The 21,095-nt window shown below is 43.7% G+C and overlaps 1 protein-coding gene across 4 annotated transcripts in view; it reads left to right on the forward strand.

The window, feature by feature from the left end:
- The window catches only part of TBC1D8 (TBC1 domain family member 8), a 180,867-nt gene that overhangs the window by 138,284 nt on the left and 21,488 nt on the right, over positions 1 to 21,095 (forward strand). For 3 of the 4 annotated variants that reach the window (XM_066377211.1, XM_066377212.1, XM_066377213.1), the window contains exons 10-15: positions 459 to 673; positions 4,591 to 4,708; positions 14,958 to 15,243; positions 15,985 to 16,114; positions 16,308 to 16,406; positions 17,394 to 17,462. In XM_066377211.1, coding sequence (XP_066233308.1) covers positions 459 to 673; positions 4,591 to 4,708; positions 14,958 to 15,243; positions 15,985 to 16,114; positions 16,308 to 16,406; positions 17,394 to 17,462 — 917 coding nt within the window. Of the gene's footprint in view, positions 1 to 458; positions 674 to 4,590; positions 4,709 to 14,957; positions 15,244 to 15,984; positions 16,115 to 16,307; positions 16,407 to 17,393; positions 17,463 to 21,095 lie in introns of those variants that run through there. The other variant, XM_066377214.1, reaches the window with a different exon arrangement.

A 21,095-nucleotide genomic window follows, 5' to 3' on the forward strand; every position in this document is an offset into this window, starting at 1 on the left:
CTGTTGGCTTCTTAGGCATTGTCAGCATAACATAATCCATAATTGTACCTTCTCATGTGCTGTACTCATAGGTATGCAATAATTTCTTGTTGAGTTAGTTAATGCATGAAAAGTGTATATGTGTGTGTGTATGGATACATACATGTATATAAGCATATATGTATATATATAAGCATATGTAAGCATATACATGCATGCACACATACACTCTTTCTGTTACTAGGGAATACAACTTAGGAAGAACATGTTAAGAAAGGTATTTCTAGTATAAGCTTTTCCCTCTTTGCTTTTTTGTTTTTGGCAGAAATGAAGTCCTTTTGGTTGTATGTGGTATCAAAATATTTTATGTTCTTCAGGTAACGAGACCCTACTGAGGTCCTCTGACAGGGCAAGTCCCCTTGCCATGTTGACACTATCCTGGTAATCAACCCCTTTAAAAATTACTTTTAAACCATCAGATGCCATAACTGATCTTGCCTCACATCCCGGTTACTATGCTAATCTGGTGGAGGAGTCCATGGGAAAATGTTGCCTGGTGACAGAGGAGATAGAACGGGACCTGCACCGGTCCTTACCAGAGCACCCTGCCTTCCAAAACGAAACGGGAATTGCTGCTTTGAGGAGAGTCTTGACGGCCTATGCCCACCATAACCCCAAAATTGGGTACTGCCAGGTAAGGTATGTGCTAAGAAGCAGAACCCGTTAGTCCCCATCTAGTGTTGACCACCTAGGCCTCAGGCTTTGTTATTCCGGGCTGTCTGGTACCAAGGACTGTCGTGTGAAGGCTCTGTGCTGGTCACTTCCCCTATAGAATGTATCCAATGAGGAGGCCAAAAGGAAATCATCTTTGTGGAGTCAGATAGGCTGATCACTGAGAGTGAAACATTTCCCAGGCCTGAGAAGCATCAACACACTGAATCCTCCACTAAAGGACGGTGTTGATAAAGCTGTCGTGGAACTTGTCTTTTCAGACCTCTAGACCTTACAGCAGTGGTCCCCAACCTTTTTTGGGCCATGAACCAGTTTAATGTCAGAAAATATTTTCATGGACCGGCCTTTGGGGTGGGACGGATAAATGCACAAAATAAAATTATGCAATCGGCATAAAAACTGTGGTATTTTTAAATATAATTGTTGAACTTACAATATTTATTGGGCTAAGTTAAAGGAGGAACGAGCATGTCCTTATTATTCAGGCTATATTTAAATTTGTTATTCTGACAACGTTTCATATCTGACATCAATATGTAATATGATAGGTTCAGGCTCGCTACCAATCATGAACCTACTACAATAAAAATAAACATGAATCCACTGTGTACTTGTATGCAACTTTATTAGAAGCGTCCTCCTAACATCGCACCAACAACATAACATGAGTAATATCCTCTTTGCCTCCAAACACTTTCCAGTCACTATGGTAATGTTTAAACATGCCTTAAAAATAAGATACAGGCCTGACCGGGCGGTGGCACAGTGGATAGAGTGTTGGACTGGGATGCGGAAGACCCAGGTTCGAGACCCCCGAGGTCGCCAGCTTGAGCGTGGGCTCATCTGGCTTGAGCAAAAGCTCACCAACTTGAGCCCAAGGTCGCTGCCTCAATCAAGGGGTTACTTGGTCAAGGCACATATGAGAAACAATCAATGAACAACTAAGGTGTTGCAACGCGCAACAAAAAACTAATGATTGATGCTTCTCATCTCTCCATTCCTGTCTGTCTGTCCCTATCTATCCCTCTCTCTGACTCTCTCTCTCTCTCTCTGTCTCTGTAAAGAAAAAACAAAAACAAATATAAAGTGCATGAAAAATACAACTCACCATTGTTATGAATGTTGTGAGTTAAGGGTTATTTATTATAATGTTTATATAGAATGAGAGATAGTAGCCTATCTCTCAACAACCATAACGCTAAATCAGTGGGAGCTCTGAGCTTGTTTCTCTGCAACGAGACCGTCCCATCTAGAGGTAATGGGAGACAATAACACCTGAAGTGTGTTGCTTATGTCCAGTCTATTCCATAATTTTGTTTTGGTTGCTGTCACTGCAAAAAATCCCGCTTCACACAAATAGGATGTCGGAAATGGCAACAGGGTTTTTAGTGCTTTTGTGGCGATTTTGGGGTATTCTGCCATGACTTTAATCCAGAATACCGGCAGAGTTGTAGTCTCAAACATATTTTTAAGTCCGCTGTCATTTGCGATCTCCAGTAGTTGATCCTCTTCTTGCATAGACACGCTGGATTCACCTGGTTTGTTGACAAATGGATCACGGATCCATTCCCTGGCAATTCATGGGTCTTTTGTGGTTGGGAAGTAGCGTTCAAACTCTTTTAAAAGCAAATACAGGTGATCGTGCACCAGCTGGGACAATGAAGGCTTGGGTTCAGTCTCTTCCAAAATTCCCGCGAATGTTTGAAACATGTCAAATATACCCCTGTTCACATGTCCCCACAAAGCCAGTTTGGCTTTAAATGCAGCTACTTTATCTGCCAACTTGAAGACAGTTGTTATTTTCCCCTGAAGTGACTGATTGAGTTCATTGAGAAGGTTAAATATGTCGCACAAGTAAGCGAGTTTTGCGACCCATTCCTCATCACTGAAATGTGCTGCCAGCGGTGACTTTTTTTCTGAGAGAAATCTCTGCAGCGGCTCTCGTAATTCAAACACTCTGGCCAGGGACCTCCCTCGGGATAACCATCTTATTTCTGTGTATAAGAGAAGGTGTCTGTGCTCCGCATTCATTTCCTCACAAAGCTGCTCGAACAGGCACGAGTGAAGGGTGTGTGCTTTGATGTGGTTAATAACTTTAATGATATCATTCAATACGCTGTTAAGTTTCAGTGGTATATTTCGGCTAGCCAGCATTTCCCTGTGACTGACACAATGCGTAGACTTGCATTCATGTGCAACCTCCTTAATCTGAGTAGTTAAACCAGACATCCTTCCGGTCATGGCAGCAGCTCCATCTGTGCATATGATAACACAAAAAGACCATTTCAGTTTTCCTGATATATAGTCATCCAGCGATTTAAATAGTTATGCGGCTGTGGTTTTGGTTGGCAATGATAGTGCACATAACATATCCTCATGCACATCCTCTTGATAAAGATAACATACATAAACAAGTAGCATTGCTTTGTTGTCAATATCTGTAGATTCGTCAACCTGGAGAGCTTACTACAGTGATTTATTAATCCTTTCCAGCAATTGTGATTCAATGTCCTTTGCTACTTCCTCAATGCGCTGTGTGAAGGTGGTAGCCGAAAGAGGCATCTGTGCTATCTTTTTAACTGCAGCTTCTCCTAGAAGTTTACAACAAATGTCTTTAGTGGCTGGAAGGATCAATTCTTCACCAATGGTGAATGGCTTCTTAGCCTTAGCAATACAAATAGCCACCAAGTATGATGCTCTCAGTGCACTCGCATTTATTGATGTAGTGGCCACCAATAATTGTTTCTGTCCTTCTTGTTCATGCTTTTTTCTTTCAAAATACTCAGAAGGCTTGTCTTTTAAAGTAGGGTGCTTGGTCTCCAAGTGGCAAAGCAGTTTCGAAGGCTTCACTGCCTCATTACTTAGCCAGTCGCCACATATTATGCAGAGCGGCCTTGGTGCCCAAGAATCACTAGTTGAGGTAAATCCATACTTCAAGTAGGACTCCTGGTATTGTCAATTAAATGAAGCCTTCTTTTTCTTCGAGGTCTTGGTTCTTCTTCTGTCTTCTCACTGGCCTTTTTCTACTTCACAAAAAAACTTTTGATGGAATTTTGTTTTCACTCATTTTGCTAGTTTATGGGTTTAATTTTAGTGGCAAAGTATCACGTGACCGAGACAAGCATCAGGAGTGAGTCTTAGAGGATGTAACAGAGGGAATCTGGTCATTTTTAAAAAATAAAACATCGTTCAGACTTAAATATAAATGAAATGGAAATAATGTAAGTTATTTATTATTTCTCTGCGGACCGGTACCAAATGGCCCACGGACCAGTACCGATCCGCTGCCCTGGGGTTGGGGACCACTGCCTTACAGGGATGATATTTTAATTGGCAGTGCTCTTTGGGGAGGAAAAAGATGTTTGGGGCAGATCACTTGCTTCAGGAAGCATGAGTGGAGGTAAGATGTCCTTTGAGGAGTTTCTGATGACTTAGGAAATCTGTGTAGTTTATTCAGGGAGGCAATGACCCAAAACTGTATTAGAGAAGCTTCTGGCATTTCAAATATAGTATTTTTAAACTTTGTTTTCCTGTGAATAAGCAAAGTCAGTGGGTGAGTGATGTGTATGTGTATCTGTGTGAACAGAAACATAGAAAGGGGATGGGTTTAACCTGAGCCTGAGGTGTGTGCCATGGCTAAATCCAGGGTCACTGGAAGGGAGATAGTGATGGAGCAATGGCTGATCCTCAGCCTGGACTTCTCTTGTGAGGACCACGCTAATGTGACACATGGCCATCCCACTACACAAATGTCGTTGTGCTTGGGGTACCCTGATCTTGACTTTTGTAGGACATTTGGACTTGTGTGTTTTTTAATATCTCTGTGGCCCTGTGTGATCTGGTGAGTAACTGTCCCCTTCTCTGTGAAACCACGAGCAGTCCATGAACATCCTGACCTCGGTCTTGCTGTTGTACGCCAAGGAGGAGGAAGCCTTCTGGTTGCTGGTTGCTGTGTGTGAGCGGATGCTCCCCGACTACTTCAACCACCGTGTCATCGGTAAGGTACCTCCATCCTTCTCTGTACCTGGGGGATAGCAACAGAGCCTGGCAGAGATGCATGTCACCAGTGTTGGTGCTGAGTCTGTGTGTGGCCCAGCTGCTCTCTGCACAAACACTGTGTGGCTCTAGGATTTGCAAAGCTAACTGGTGTGATTCTCTGCAGTTTTGGCAAAGTGGTAGAATAAAGTAACCTGATAACTCTCTCTAATTATTTTATGTGGATAGCTGAACTCATAAGAAGGAAAGAAAAATTCAAGGCTCAAGAAACAAGTTGAAAAGTGGAAAACCTGAGGCTGTGGTGGTCTTGCCCTTGGTTCTCAAGCAGCTCAGGGAGACATTAGACGAGAGGAGGCAAGTGGAATAATGCTGGAGCCCCCGCAGTTAGGCCCTGATCTGAAGGGAAGATTTGGAGAACTCCCACTTGCAGAGGTTGTGATAGTAAGAAACTTATGGTTGCTGGTTGGCTCTGGGCAAACCTGTGACTCCACAGCACTGAGGACTTGGTGCCTCTGTCTTCTGTGTCCTTGACATTTGGATTTGCAATGTCTCTGTGGTCCATCAGCTAGCTAGTGGAGAAGATGACATGACAGTTGCTTTGGCAACACCTTAGGGAGCCTTTTAATACAGAATGAGAGCTGGAGATGGGCCAAAATTAGGCCAGTAGTATCAGGAACAGAAAAGAACCAATTTGAGACAACTTGACAAAGGCCTGGATGTAGGAGTGAGGCAGGAAGAAGGGCTTGAGGACTGATGTCCTGACAACTGATGGGATATGATGAACCCTGGGAATAAGGAGGGTGGCTGAGAAAGCGGTGGCTGCTTCCTGCCTTTGGTGGCCTTTAGGTATGCCTGTGACTTTGTTCCCAGTCTCCTGTCATGTGCCTCACCAGTTAACTGGCTTGCGTCTTGTTTCACTGGACATTGTGGGAAGCAGTTTAACATACAGCATAGCAAGGAATAATCAGAACCTCAGGAGCCTCGGGAGGTCATGGGAAGCATGTACCATTATCAGCTGATGAGTGTTGCTATGGGACAGTTTGTGCTCAACAGTGGCTAGCAGACCCTCTGGCATAACTGATGTGACTCCCACCCCACAGAGGCGGGAACATGTGGAACGTCTATATAACCTGCAAAGTTCCCTTCTGCCCCTTCCTTGCCACAGGCCACACTTAGTACTGACTTCTTTCTTTTTTCTTTTTTTTTAAATTTATTGTGTTGATATGGTTTTGAGTGTCCCACTCAGTATATCACCCTCTACCCACCCCCATGCCCCATGCCAAGTCTCCTTCCATTCCCATTTTACCCCCATCCCCCCTCCCCCACCTCTATCACCTTTTCCTCTGGGAATTGTTACCCTGTTGTCTATATCTATGTGTTCTCTGTATATAAGGCACTGATTTCTATCACCACAGATTGACTTGTCCTGTTCTTGAACTTTGTATAAATGTAATAATAGGGAATGTTCTCTTTTGTAGCTGGCTTTCTTTGCACAACATGATGTTGTTGGTGTACCAGTACTTTGTCCCTTTTTCTTGCTGAGTAGTATTTCTTTTTTTTTTTTTTTAATAAATTTTTATTAATGGTAATGGGATGACATTAATAAATCAGGGTACATATATTCAAAGAAAACATGTCTAGGTTATTTTGTCATTAAATTATGTTGCATACCCCTCACCCAAAGTCAGATTGTCCTCCGCCACCCTCTATCTAGTTCTCTGTGCCCCTCCCCCTCCCCCTAACTCTCTCCCTCCCTCCCTCCCATATCCTCCCTCCCCCCACCCCTGGTAACCACCACACTCTTGTCCATGTCTCTTAGTCTCGTTTTTATGTTCCACCAATGTATGGAATCATATAGTTCTTGTTTTTTTTCTGATTTACTTATTTCACTCCGTATAATGTTATCAAGTTCCCACCATTTTGCTGTAAATGATCTGATGTCATCATTTCTTATGGCTGAGTAGTATTCCATAGTGTATATGTGCCACATCTTCTTTATCCAGTCTTCTATTGAAGGGCTTTTTGGTTGTTTCCATGTCTTGGCCACTGAGAACAGTGCTGCAATGAACATGGGGCTACATGTGTCTTCACGTATCAATGTTTCTGAGGTTTTGGGGTATATACCCAGTAGAGGGATTGCTGGGTCATAAGGTAGTTCTATTTGCAGTTTTTTGAGGAACCACCATACTTTCCTCCATAATGGTTGTACTACTTTACAGTCCCACCAACAGTGAATGAGGGTTCTTTTTCTCCACAGCCTCTCCAACATTTGCTATTACCCGTCTTGTTGATAACAGCTAATCTAACAGGGGTGAGGTGGTATCTCATTGTAGTTTTGATTTGCATTTCTCTAATAACTAATGAATCTGAGCATCTTTTCATATATCTGTTGGCCATTTGTATCTCTTCCTGGGAGAAGTGTCTATTCATGTCCTCTTCCCATTTTTTTATTGGATTGTTTGTTTGTTGTTGAGTTTTATGAGCTCTTTGTAAATTTTGGATATTAGGCCCTTATCTGAGCTGTTGTTTGAAAATATCATTTCCCATTTAGTTGGCTGTCTGTTTATTTTTATATCAGTTTCTCTTGCTGAGCAAAAACTTTTTATTCTGATGTAGTCCCATTCATTTATCTTTGCCTTTACTTCTCTTGCCATTGGAGTCAAGTTCATAAAATGTTCTTTAAAACCCAGGTCCATGATTTTAGTACCTGTGTCTTCTTCTATGTACTTTATTGTTTCAGGTCTTATATTTAGGTCTTTGATCCATTTTGAATTAATTTTAGTACACGGGGACAGGCTGTAGTCGAGTTTCATTCTTTTGCATGTGGCTTTCCAGTTTTCCCAACACCATTTGTTGAAGAGGCTTTCTTTTCTCCATTGTGTGTTGTTGGCCCCTTTATCAAAGATTATTTGACCATATATATGTGGTTTTATTTCTGGGCTTTCTATTCTGTTCCATTGGTCTGAGTGTCTATTTTTCTGCCAATACCATGCTGTTTTGATTATTGTGGCCCTATAATACAGTTTAAAGTCAGGTATTGTAATGCCCCCAGCTTCATTCTTTTTCCTTAGGATTGTTTTGGCTATTCGGGGTTTTTTATAGTTCCATATAAATCTGATGATTTTTTGTTCCATTTCTTTAAAAAATCTCATAGGAATTTTGATGGGAATTGCATTAAATTTGTATATTGCTTTGGGTAATATGGCCATTTTGATTATATTTATTATTCCTATCCAAGAACAAGGAATATTTTTCCATCTCATTGTATCTTTTTCGATTTCCCTTAACAATGCTTTGTAATTTTCATTATAAAGGTCCTTTACATTCTTTGTTATGTTTATTCCTAGGTATTTTATTTTTTTTGTTGCAATCGTGAAGGGGATTATTTTTTTGAGTTCGTTTTCTAATATTTCATTGTTGGCATATAGAAAGGCTATGGACTTTTGTATGTTAATTTTGTATCCTGCGACCTTACTGTATTGGTTTATTGTTTCTAATAATCTTTTTGTGGAGTCCTTCGGGTTTTCGATGTATAGGATCATATCATCAGCAAAAAGTGATACCTTTACTTCTTCTTTTCCGATATGGATGCCTTTTATTTCTTTGTCTTGTCTGATTGCTCTGGCCAGAACTTCTAGCACCACGTTAAATAAGAGTGGAGAGAGTGGACAACCCTGTCTTGTTCCTGATTTAAGGTAGAAAGTCCTCAGTTTTATGCCGTTTAATATGATGTTGGCTGATGGTTTATCATATATGGCCTTTATCATGTTGAGATATTTTCCTTCTATACCCATTTTGGTGAGAGTCTTAAACATAAAATTGTGTTGTATTTTATCAAAAGCCTTTTCTGCATCTATTGATAAGATCATGTGGTTTTTGTTCTTTGTTTCGTTGATATGGTGTATTACGTTAACCGTTTTGCGTATGTTGAACCATCCTTGAGATTCTGGGATGAATCCCACTTGATCATGATGTATTATTTTTTTAATATGTTGTTGTATTCGGTTTGCCAGTATTTTGTTTAGTATTTTAGCATCTGTATCCATTAGAGATATTGGTCTGTAGTTTTCTTTCTTTGTGCCATCCTTGCCAGGTTTTGGTATGAGGGTTATGTTGGCCTCATAAAATGTGTTTGGAAGTATTGCTTCTTCTTCAATTTTTTGGAAGACTTTGAGTAGAATAGGTACCAAGTCTTCTTTGAATGTTTGATAGAATTCACTAGTATAACCGTCTGGGCCTGGACTTTTATTTTTGGGGAGGTTTTTAATAGTTTTTTCTATTTCCTCCCTGCTGATTGTTCTGTTTAGGCTTTCTGCTTCTTCATGACTCAGTCTAGGAAGGTTGTATTGTTCTAGGAATTTATCCATTTCTTCTAGATTGTTGTATTTGGTGGCATATAATTTTTCATAGTATTCTACAATAATTCTTTGTATATCTATGATGTCTGTGGTGATCTCTCCTCTTTCATTTTGGATTTTATTTATTTGAGTCCTGTGTCTTTTTTCCTTGGTGAGTCTTGCCAAGGGTTTGTCAATTTTGTTGATCTTTTCAAAGAACCAGCTCCTTGTTTTATTGATTTTTTCTATAGTTTTTCTGTTCTCTATTTCATTTATTTCTGCTCTGATTTTTATTATCTCCTTTCTTCGGCTGGTTTTGGGTTGTCTTTGTTCTTCTTTTTCTAGTTCCTTAAGGTGTGAAGTTAAGTAGTTTACTTCGGCTCTCTCTTGTTTGTTCATATAGACCTGAAGTGATATGAACTTTCCTCTTATTACTGCTTTTGCTGCATCCCAGAGATTCTGATATGTCGTATTTTCATTTTCATTTGTCTGTATATATCTTTTGATCTCTGCGCTTATTTCTTCTTTGACCCATTCATTTTTTAGAAGTATGTTGTTTAGTTTCCACATTTTTGTGGGTTTTTCCCCCTCTTTTTTGCAGTTGAATTCTAGTTTCATGGCTTTATGATCAGAAAATATGCTTGGTACGATTTCAATTTTTCTAAATTTGCTGATATTGTCTTTGTGGCCCAACATATGGTCAATTCTTGAGAATGTTCCATGTACACTAGAGAAAAATGTATACTCTGTCGCTTTGGGATGAAGTGTCCTGTAGATGTCTATCATATCCAGGTGTTCTAGTATTTCGTTTAAGGCCACTATATCTTTATTGATTCTCTGTTTGGATGACCGATCTAGAGCCGTCAGCGGTGTATTGTTTTTCTGTTATTTGTTTTTGTTTGTTTGTGTTCCATACTTCTTTCCTCTGTTGCTACCTTTTTTAAGTCAAGTGTTTTTGTGGTGGTTTTTTCAAGGATGGTTACCATTAAGTAATAAAAAGGGTACCTACCATATTCATTGTAGTACCCTATCTTATGAGTATTTCTGCACTTCATCGTCCTTTGCTACTGTTAATCTCCATCCTCTCCCCCCTTTTTTTCCTTTGTTGTCACAGTTTAAGTTTGGTTTTATTGTGTTCTTGGTGGAGCTGTTACTTGTGGTGTTGTTTTCTTTTGTTCTTTGAATCTGGTTGGAAAACCCCCTTTAGTATTTCCTGGAGTGGGGGCTTTCTGCTGATAAATTCTCTCATCTTTTCTGTATTTGTGAATGTTTTTATATCTCCTTCGTACTTGAAGGATAGCTTTGATGGGTATAGTATTCTTGGCTGAAAGTTCCTCTCTTTCAGGGCTTTAAATATTGGGGTCCACTCTCTTCTAGCTTGTAGAGTTTCTGCTGAGAAATCTGATGATAATCTAATAGGCCTTCCTTTATATGTTGTATTCTTCTTTTCCCTGGCTGCCTTGAGAATTTTTTCTTTGTCATTGGTTTGTGTCATCTTTATTATGATGTGCCTTGGAGTGGGTTTATTTGGGTTAAGAAAACTTGGTGTTCTGTTTGCTTCTTGAATTTGAGGCTTTAGTTCTTTCCACAGGCTTGGGAAGTTCTCGTCTATTATTTGTTTGAGTATATTCTCCATTCCATTTTCTTTCTCTTCTCCCTCTGATATACCTATTATTCTTATGTTATTCTTTCTGATGGAGTCAGACAATTCCTGTAGGGCTTTCTCGTTTTTTATTATTTTTAAGTTTCTTTCTTCTTCTCTCTGTTGTGCCTCAAGTTGTTTGTCTTCTATTTCACTAATCCTGTCTTCAATCTGGGCTGTTCTGTTAGCTAAGCTTGTTACCTCGTTTTTCAGCTCGTGAATTGAGTTTTTCATTTCTGTTTGATTTGTTTTTATAGTTTCAATTTCCTTGGTAATATATTCTTTGTGTTCATTGAGTTGTTTTCTGATCTCCCTAAATTGCCTTTCTGTGTTTTCTTGTATATCTCTGAGTATTTTTAAGATTTCTATTTTAAATTCTCTGTCATTTAGCTCCAAGGCTTCCAATATGTTAAGTCTTTTCTCCATAGATTTTTCCACATCTATTTGTGTTACCTCTCTTTCTTTTGTATCCATAATATTCAATTTCCTCTTTCTTATTGGCATCTGAGGGTGGTCTTGTTGATAGCACTAATTAGAATTAATAAAGAGTAAAAAGTAAAAAAAAAAAAAAAAAGGTAAAACACCCCACAAAAAAAAAACAGTAATAATTTATTATTTCCCCCTTTTTTCTTTCTTCTCTTTCCCTCCTCTCCCCTCCTCAGGGAAATATCATGATGACCTGTGAATTATATTATGCTAAATGGAACAAAAACTGCCTATAATGGAGGGCCTGATTTGGGGTGAAGAGTTCAAAGGGCAAAAAAAGGGAGTAGGGACCTACTAAATGCAAAAAAAAAAAAAAAAAAAAGGAAGAAAATCTTAGACAAGCATAAGATGATTTGCTTGTAAGTGATGGTCGACTAAGAGATATAATGAGAGGGATAAGAGGGAACCAGAAAAAAGGAGGAAAAAAAAAGAATAATAAAGAAAAAAAAATAAAAATAAGTAAAAATCTGTTGTATTAAGTGGAGCGAAGACTAAATACAATGGAGACCTTGCATTGGGAGGAATGCTAGTGAGTTAAAAAGCAACGTAAAAAGTACCCAAAATGCCACAAAAATAAACAAACAAACAAGAAAAAAACAAAAACAAAAGCAAAAAAGAAAAATAAAGCCAAAAAAACCCCTTGAGTCCCAAATTAACTAATTTGTTCGTGATTGAGGATTAAATGGGAGGAAAGTAAAACAAGAAAAGAAAAAACGAATAGAAAGGAAAAAATAGGAAAAAGAGAAAAACGAAGGAAGAAAAAAAAGGAAGAGAAAAAACAAAATAAAGCAAAACAAAAAAAAAAAACAAAAGAGGAGAGAGTGAGAGTTAAGTGTTTTGGAGTATAACCTTAAAGGAGGGTGAGGATGAAGAAGAGAAATAAAATGTAACACTCATGGGTAGTGTAGTTCAAGAAAAGGGAAGCATAAGATGGGCAGAGAATAGAAGGACCGAGGTGGAGGAAATAGAAATAATAATAATAAAGGCAATAAGATAGAAGAAACAAACAACAACAACAAAAAAATTAGTGGAACAAGTTGTAAAGTCTGTGGATTTTTCTTGATTTTGAGAGGTTAACTTCTTCCTTTTTCTTTTCTCTCCCTCTTCCTGGTCGGTGACTCTGTACCCCAGGCTCTGCCCCTGTGTCACACTTAAGTAGGGATTTGCAGTTGATGGGATTCTATGGCAATATCATATAATTGGCTTTAGTCTTGCTGGTAGTCAAGGCTTGTTGGCGTTTGCAGGGTCCAACGATGAAAGAGTTTGCTTTCCTGGAGTCTCTCTCCTAGTCCCCCCTTCCTGAATTAGCAGCCTGGTGATCCAGCTATAAGGCTGCAACTGCTTCTGCCTGGGGAGTAAGAGGCTCAAAGATCTGGGAAATCCCCACTCTATCCCCACTCAGCGCAAGGCTTTGGGAAAGGCTCTGGCAGTCAGAGCCTCCAGTGTAATCCGGCAGGGGTGGGAGTCAATTGTTGTCAAGGTGACTGTTTAGCGCCTAGCATTCAGTTGGACCACTCAACCCAGGCTTTCCACACTTTGTAGCCTGTTTTGGCTGGGAAGAAGAGGCACTAGTCTCTGCTTGCGACTAGTGTAGTATAGATCTTATTATCTGCCAAGTCCCTCTTGTTAGCGTTTATCCCTGAATATGGAGGCTCTATCAATCAGAAGTTGCCCCCGCCCCTTTAGCGAGAGGCACTAAAAAATATCACGCCTCTTGTCTTGGGTCGCTGAACTGAGAGAGATCTTATCAATTAGAACCCGTGGGTGCGCAGATTTCATGGGTTAAGCTAATTTCAGTGATTGGGTCCGCAGCCGTGCTCCCGAAGGTATTTCAGGCTGCCTGAGCGCCCCTCCCCCAACGCTTGATTGTTAGCTTGAATGGCTGGGTGAGGTGCCCCGCCCACGGAGAGAATCTCTGAAGTAGGGAAGACCTCCCTGGCACCTCTCCCGCTCGCCCCGCTGCTGGCGGCTGGGGCGCACCGGGCGCAGGATAATGGGGCACCCTGGGTGTGCGGGCCAGTAGGGCACTCTGGGCGCGTGGAATGCCCAGGGCACGCACGCGAATGGGGTGCTCCGGGCACCGGTGGCTGGGGACTCTCACTCGCAGTGCGCGGGCCGCTGGGAACGTTAGCGGTGCTCGCTCTGCAACCGGACCGGGCGCGCGCCGGCGGCTGCTTGGCTGCTCGCCACTCCCGAGTGTGGGCGGTGCTCGCTCTGCAACTGGACTGGGCGCACGCAGGCGGCTGCTCGCCGCTCCCGAGTGTGGGCCGACTCACCGCAGGCGCACTCCCTCCGCGGCTCCCGAGTGTGGGCGGTACTCGCTCTGAAACCGGACCTGGCGCGCACCAGCGGCTGCTCGCCGCTCCCGAGTGTGGGCTGACTCACCACAGGCGCACTCCCTCTGCAGCTTGAATGAACGTCCCTGCAGTAGCTTCCTCTACACCCTCGTTTCTCAGATTCAAGTGATAACAGTCCTTTCGCTTTCAGTTTGTGTGGAACTCCGGAATGCTCCGAGGATAAATTTTTCTGTTTCTAGTTGATAAATTTGTTGTGATTTTGGGGAGATCTGTCGGATGCGCTGCTCACGGCGCCATTTCCGTGACGTCACTTGCTGAGTAGTATTTCATTGCATGTTCTTGCATTAGTTTGTTCATGTTGTCCCCGATTAGTAGATATTTGAGCTGTTTCCAGTTTTTTATTCTAAGTAAAACTGTAATGAACATTCATATATAACTTTCTTATATTTTCAGTTTTCTTGAGTATTTACCTAGGAGTAGAATTGCTGGATGATAGCTTAGTTGTATGTTTAACGTTTAAGAAACTGTCATCTTAGCCCTGGCTGGGTAAACTCAGTTGGTTAGAGTGTTGTCCCCATATACCAAAGTTGCAGTCTGATCCGCAGTCAGAACTCATATAAAAATCCACCATTGATGTATAAATAAGTGGAACAACAAATTGTTGTTCCCCCTTCTCTCTCTAAAATCAATCAGTCAATCAATCAGTAATTTAATAATAATAATAAAAAAAGAAACTGTTTTTCCAAAGCATATGTAATGTAGTCACATACCTTGTGCCAGAAGATATGGGAGTTTTGGGTGCTCTACGTCCTTGTTAATGCTTGGAATCGTCTTTTTAATTTTGGCAGTTCTGATAGGTAAGAAGTGGTGTATCATGGTGTTTTAATTTGCATTTTTCTGATGATTAATAATGTTGAACATCCATTTTTGTTCTTATTGGCCATTTGTTTATCATCTCTTTTGAAGAGCCTGTTCAAATATTTTGCCTATTTAAAAAATGTTTGGTTGCTCACTTCTTATTACTACATTGCAGGAGTTCTTTATTTTGAATACAAGACCTTTGTCAGGTACATTTACTGCAAGTATTTTCTCTGAGGGTGAAGCTTGCAATTTTCATTTTACTAATGCTCTCTTTTGAAGTACATATCTTTAATGTTGAGGAAATCCAATTTGTAATTTTTTCTGTGATTAGTGCTTTTTGCATCTTAAGAAATGTTGCCTCTTTCCTGTTTTTTACTTTTTGAAATTTTTTTGGCACAGTATTAGCTTTTTTATATTTAGGTTTGTGACCCATTTCAAATATATTTTTCTGTATGGTATGAAATATGCAGACAGCCACACAGATGTCCACTTGACTGAACGTGATTTTATCTGCCAGCTAAGTGTGAGTCCCTTTCTGCACTCGGATTCTGTGTCACTGTTCTGTGTGCCTCAGGCTAATGTTAGAAAGTGTGAGTCTCTCCCAACCAAGTGGCCTTCCTTCTCCAGGGGCCCAAGTGGACCAGTCTGTGTTTGAGGAGCTCATTAAGGAGCACCTCCCTGAGCTGGCGGAGCACCTGAAGGACCCCTCAGCCCTGGCATCCATCTCTCTCTCGTGGTTCCTGACTCTCTTTCTCAGCATCATGCCTCTGGAGAGTGCGGTGAACATTGTCGATTGCTTCTTCTATGATGGGATCAAAACCATCTTTCAGCTGGGGCTGGCTGTGCTGGACACCAATGCTGAGGACTTGCGCAGCAGCGAGGATGATGGCCAGGCCCTGATGGTCCTCAGCAGGTAGGCTCTGGTGGCTGTCTTTGGTGGCTGACTGTGGGTGGAGTGGGCAACAGCTGGAACTCTGTAAGGTGAAGTGCAGGAACCCAGGAGGGCGGTTGCTATGGAAGTTTTCCTTCCACTCTGCCAGCTGTTACCCTGTGGTCACCCCAGAACCCATCCATCAGGTGGCATTGTCATCCAGGGGTGGTGAAGAGTGCCACCTTTCCTCATTCCTTTCTACCAAATGAGGGAGTTTAGGAAGAGAAAGGGATGTCAGTGCTCTTCTCTGAGGAGACTTACATGTCTTAAGTCTAAATAGAGTCCCAGTGGCTTTGAATGGGGGCAGGCGGGCACTGGTAAGTGTTGGCCTTGCACAGCCCACTGAGTCTCAGACAGTTTACGTGTAGGGCTGCCAAGTCCCCGCAGGCTGAGGGTTCCTTGGAGCTGAGGGCAAGTTAGCTGACAAAGATTCCCTTTCAGAATATTGTGGAAGCTTAGATCTTCACATACACACAGAATTTTATATTTACTTCACTGGACAGTCACAGAGTCTTGGAAGCGTAACTGTGGAGCCCAGGGTGACAAGTCTGGTTTTACAGATGTCTTTACTTTTCTCTAAAACAAGCACAGCAATTGCTGCCTTGTCCTCCTCCCAATGTTTGGAGGCAAATGAGCTGTGTATGAAAGTGCTGTGACGCATCAGATAGCCCCTGTGACCAGGAGGGGTCAACCAGGTGCTTTAATGCTGGGTCGTGTGTTCAGGTTTCTGGATCACATTAAGAATGAGGACAGCCCTGGACCCCCAGTTGGCAACCACCATGCCTGCTCCTCTGACGACCGGGGCACCTACCCTGTGACTGATATTGCTGACCTGATCCGGGACTCCTATGAGGTGACTGGGCCTGTCCCATCCCCCCTGCCCTGGAAAAGCTTGTAGGGCACATGGTGACTGGGCCTGCCCCATCCCACCTGCCCTGGGAAAACTTGTAGGGCACATGGGCATTAGGGAGGTTTCTGGGCTGCTGCTGATGCCCTTGATATACAAAAGGAATTCTGTGAGTGTGTGAGCCCTTGTTTTCCTACAGAAATTTGGAGCCCAGTCTGTGGAGCAGATTGAACACATGCGCTGTCGGCACAGGGTCAGGGTTCTCCAAGGCCACGAGGACACCACAAAGCAGAACGTGGTGAGTAGAGATCTCTGTAGTGTGGCAGCTCCAACAGGCAGGTGTTGACCTGGGTATGCCCCCTCTAACATAAGAAAGCCAGCTTTTTATTTTTTCATTGAATTACAAACTTAACAGATGCCTCACCAGGCAGTGGTGCAATGGATAGACTATCAACCTGGGACACTGAGGACCCAGGTTCGAAACCCCAAGGTCGCTGGTTTTAGCGTGGGCTTATTCGACTTGAGCGCAAGCTCACCAGCTTGAGCACAGGGTCACCAGTTTTCAGCATGGGATCACAGACATGACCCCATGGTTGCTGGCTTGAACCCAAAGGTCGCTGACTTGAAGCCCAAGGTCGTTGGCTTGAGCAAGGGGTCAGTGGCTCAGCTGGAGCCCCATGGTAAAGGCAGGTATGAGAAAACAATCAATGAACAACCAAGGTGATGCAATGAAGAATTGATGCTTCTCATCTCTCTCCCTTCCTGTCTCTCTAAAAAAACAAAAACAAAATGCAACAAAACAAAATACTTAATGGAAGTGACATGGTGTAGCAATAGCATGAGTTTTAGAGTCAGACAGATTATGAGTAAATTAACCACTGTGAGCCTCAGGTTCCTAGCTGTAAAATGAAAATGATAACACCCATGGCATGGGATTAAAGGAGGTGGAGTGTAGGAAAAACCAGCACATGTGGCTGCAGTGTTAGTTGTTATTCCAGAGGAATTTCTTGACACCTAATGTTTTTGATAGTATTTAAGTTCAACCAGAACTTATACATTTGTCTGGAGGCCTTGGTGTGTGACTGAGAAGGACTGAGGATAAACACCTGAGAAAGTTCTAATAATGTGATCTTTGTGTCAGAAAGGAGCAGACACTGCTCCCACAGAGATGGAAGTGGGTGCTAGGCACCTGGTGTCCCACACTAGCAGGAGGAGCCCCTCCTGTCTCTGATCCTCCAGGAGCAGGCAGAGAACTCACTCCATTGCTATTTGTTCTTTTCTCAAGCTCCGCATTGTCACCCCAGAAGTCTCATTTCTCCTTGAAGACCTTGAGGAAATCTATGACTTGTTCAAGGTAGGAAAGTCTGGGAAGGTGAGGGAGTGGCAGGTCCTGAGCCAGGCCCAAGCCAGTGTTGTCAGCCTGCCCAGGGTGACATGCTAAAGCCAGAGGGATGTGCCACATGTTTGTGGCTGGAGCTGCCCCCCTGCCAGCTCTGCCTCTCCTTCCTGCTCAAAGGCCTCACACGGGAGCTGCTGTTCTGCACTGAATTCCCAGTTCCTCTGAAACAGAGCCGTAACCCTACTGAAACTTGTAATGCTGGTGACCATGGCCAGGCTGGTGCACATTGGATTTGGGCAGATGGTAGAGAAACTGGAGCTGGAAAGCACTGGGCCATTCCTGTTCATTAGTCTCCCAATGACGGATGAGCAAACAGGCAGTGGAAAAATGCTTCTCGTGGCAGCAGGTGAACGAACAGCAAAACGGCCCCTCGCAGTGGTGGGCAAGCAATCTGCGCAAAATTGCCCTGAGTCCAAGCACCACTAGCCTTACATAGATTATAAACATGTGGCTCTGCTACGTGCTCATGCACTAATCATGCAAAGTGCAAGTGAGCAAGCCTAACACAGCTGTTTCCCCTACATTCCAACCCTTTAAGATTGCTTGCCTCACACTCTACATAACAGGTATCTTCCATGATGGTCCCTGTGCAAAGAGTGAGGTACATTAGATAAACAGAGACTATAGCAATAGCACAAGCTGTACCAAAGATGACAATAATTACAAAGGTGCCTTCACAATGTCTCCCTGAGCACTCTGCCCAGAGAGTTAACTGGAGGCCTAACTCTAACCCCCTACCTCACGGTGCCAAAAGGTGGGGGGCCATTGTAGGTCAGGGGCCTGTACAGTCCAGGGCCATGTCCATGGAAGAAAGCGTCCTTCGTGCATCTCTGCAACTGGATGGGAGCAGCTGCCTGGTGCAGAAGGTTCCGCCACAGGTGCCATGCCCCCCGTCAGAGTCTCTCACACTTTCCACAGGCGGTGTGTTCATCCAGCAAGGGAGCCAGTGGCCCCCTCGTGTTGCAGTCCAAGAGTCCATTAAACCGCTCAATGATTAGTCTACAATAGCACAGCTATCTCTGCATATCACCCAAGGTGAAGGTCCATTACAGGCAACTAACCATATAGCCCTTTTTTTTTTTTTTTTTGTATTTTTTTTCTGAAGCTGGAAACAGGGAGAGACAGTCAGACAGACTCCCGCATGCGCCCGACCGGGATCCACCCGGCACGCCCACCAGGGGCGATGCTCTGCCCACCAGGGGGCGATGCTCTGCCCCTCCGGGGCGTCGCTCTGCTGTGACCAGAGCCACTCTAGCGCCTGGGGCAGAGGCCAAGGAGCCATCCCCAGCGCCCGGGCCATCTTTGCTCCAATGGAGCCTTGGCTGCAGGAGGGGAAGAGAGAGACAGAGAGGAAGGAGGGGGTGGGGGTGGAGAAGCAAATGGGCGCTTCTCCTATGTGCCCTGGCCGGGAATCGAACCCAGGTCCCCCGCATGCCAGGCCGACGCTCTACCGCTGAGCCAACCGGCCAGGGCCAATATAGCCCTTTGATAACAGCTCTCAGCACCTTTCCATAAGTGCTTTGTCCTTTGCCACCAACCCCATCCAAACCGCTCAGCAAACTCACAGGGCCTGGTGGAGTCAAACACATTCAAGGTCTGTGCTACCTTGACAGTTCTAGCTGCTATTGCTGCAAAAAACATGCATTATCTTTTAAGGCCAACACGTGCTGCACATTAGAAGGGGAACAGTGGATTGCCAATTTCACATGGGGCCTCTGGCCCCCACCCATCCCTGTTAAGATGGGTCCCTTGGCCTTCCCCCTATTCAAGCTGGGACAACGGGTCTTGGGGATCCTCCTCTTCCTCAGCTATGTCCAACAAGTAATCCTGCAATCATGCAACCTGAACACCAGCCATTTTCTTGGCAGCTGCCAGGACCACCCGCTTCTTCTCTTTTTCAGCAGCTGGAACCTCTGTTCTGGCTCAAGCTGCTGCCAAAGCTCTAACAGGCCTCTGTTAGACCTGTCATCCAGTTTCTCCCTATCTGCCCCAGCTGCAGTCAAATCTACCCACATCTGTGTTCAGGTAACTCTTGTTAGTTGGGAGTGGAGGGGAGGGCAGCAGCTCACATAACCTTATGATTTCATGTTGCCTTCATCCCCACCCCCACCCCCAAAATCTGCTACCATCTGTGTAACCATGTTGATGGGCTGGCCCACATAGGGGCCCAAGATAGCCACTAGGGACCCAAAAGGAGTGCTACAGAGAACAAGGTCCCGCATCTCTGCCATAAACACTCATCTGGTTCATGGGGCCTCAGGTTGAAAGCAGCATTTCTCATACTCTGTTCCCGGAGGATGTGCTGCTGTTCACTACAGTGGTCCCTTGTCTATAGTGGGGGTTAGGTTCCAGAACCTCCCGCAATAGGCAAAAATCCGTGAAGTAGCGACCCTCTTTTATTATTTATATATATTTAAGGCTTCATAAACCCTCCCCACACTCTTATAAACCTTTCCCACACTTATTTTGCCTCAAAAATAATTAAAATAAATATATAAAAATACCTATATATCGCAAAATCTTGCAATATAGCGAAAAATCCGTGATACAAAATTAGATATATAGCCTGACTAGGCGGTGGCACAGTGGATGCAGGGGTCCCCAAACTTTACACAGAGGGCCAGTTCACTGTCCCTCAGACGGTTGGAGGGCCACCACATACAGTGCTCCTCTCACTGACCACCAATGAAAGAGGTGCCCCTTCCGGAAGTGTGGCGAGGTGGCTGTATAAATGGCCTCAGGGGGCCTCATGCGGCCCGGGGGCCCTAGTTTGGGGATGCCTGATTGGACTGGGATACAGAGGACCCAGGTTCGAGACCCCGAGGTTGCCAGCTTGAGCGCGGGCTCATCTGGTTTGAGCAGAGCTCACCAGCTTGGGCCCAAGGTCGCTGGCTCGAGCAAGAGGTTACTCAGTCTGCTGAAGGCCGTGGTCAAGGCACATATGAGAAAGCAATCAATGAACAACTAAGGTCTTGCAACGAAAAAAAACCTGATGATTGATGCTTCTCATCTCTCTCTGTTCCCGTCTGTCTATCCCTTTCTCTGACCTCTGACACTCTCTCTCTCTCTGTTCCTGTAAAAAAAAAAAAAAAAAAAAAATTAGATACATACAATTTAAAACTCTGCGATACACTGAGACCGCGAAAAGTAAACTGTAATATGGCGAGGGACAACGTATACAACTGCCACTGAATCTCTGTCCCCGGCAAGTCTCTAGCATTCTGCCAGACTGTACGAATGGTGGCCATCACCCATTTCCTGGGTTGCCATGGCAGTTCTAAAGACACTGCCTCAAGGAGGAGTGCGTGGTAATGGTGGCTAATTTCTCCATCTCTGTTCCAGAGAGCATGATGCCATCCACCTCTATATCCCATAACTGCAGCAACCAGGCTGCTAGGGGCTTGGTGAGTTTCTGCCTAAATTTTGCCCCTAACTCTTATCAGCTCTGCCTGGGTGTAGGGCCAGACCACAGAGTGCTTCACTCTCTGGGAAGGGGGTTGTGCCTGTCCCTGAGGCACTCTTGGCTGCTGGCTTTTTACCTTTTAGGTGACCACTGGCTGGGCTCTGAGTCTGCAGAAGGCAGTTTCA

Source organism: Saccopteryx leptura, chromosome 3 (genome assembly GCF_036850995.1).
Source record: "Saccopteryx leptura isolate mSacLep1 chromosome 3, mSacLep1_pri_phased_curated, whole genome shotgun sequence".
In the NCBI taxonomy this organism is placed as follows: domain Eukaryota; kingdom Metazoa; phylum Chordata; class Mammalia; order Chiroptera; family Emballonuridae; genus Saccopteryx; species Saccopteryx leptura.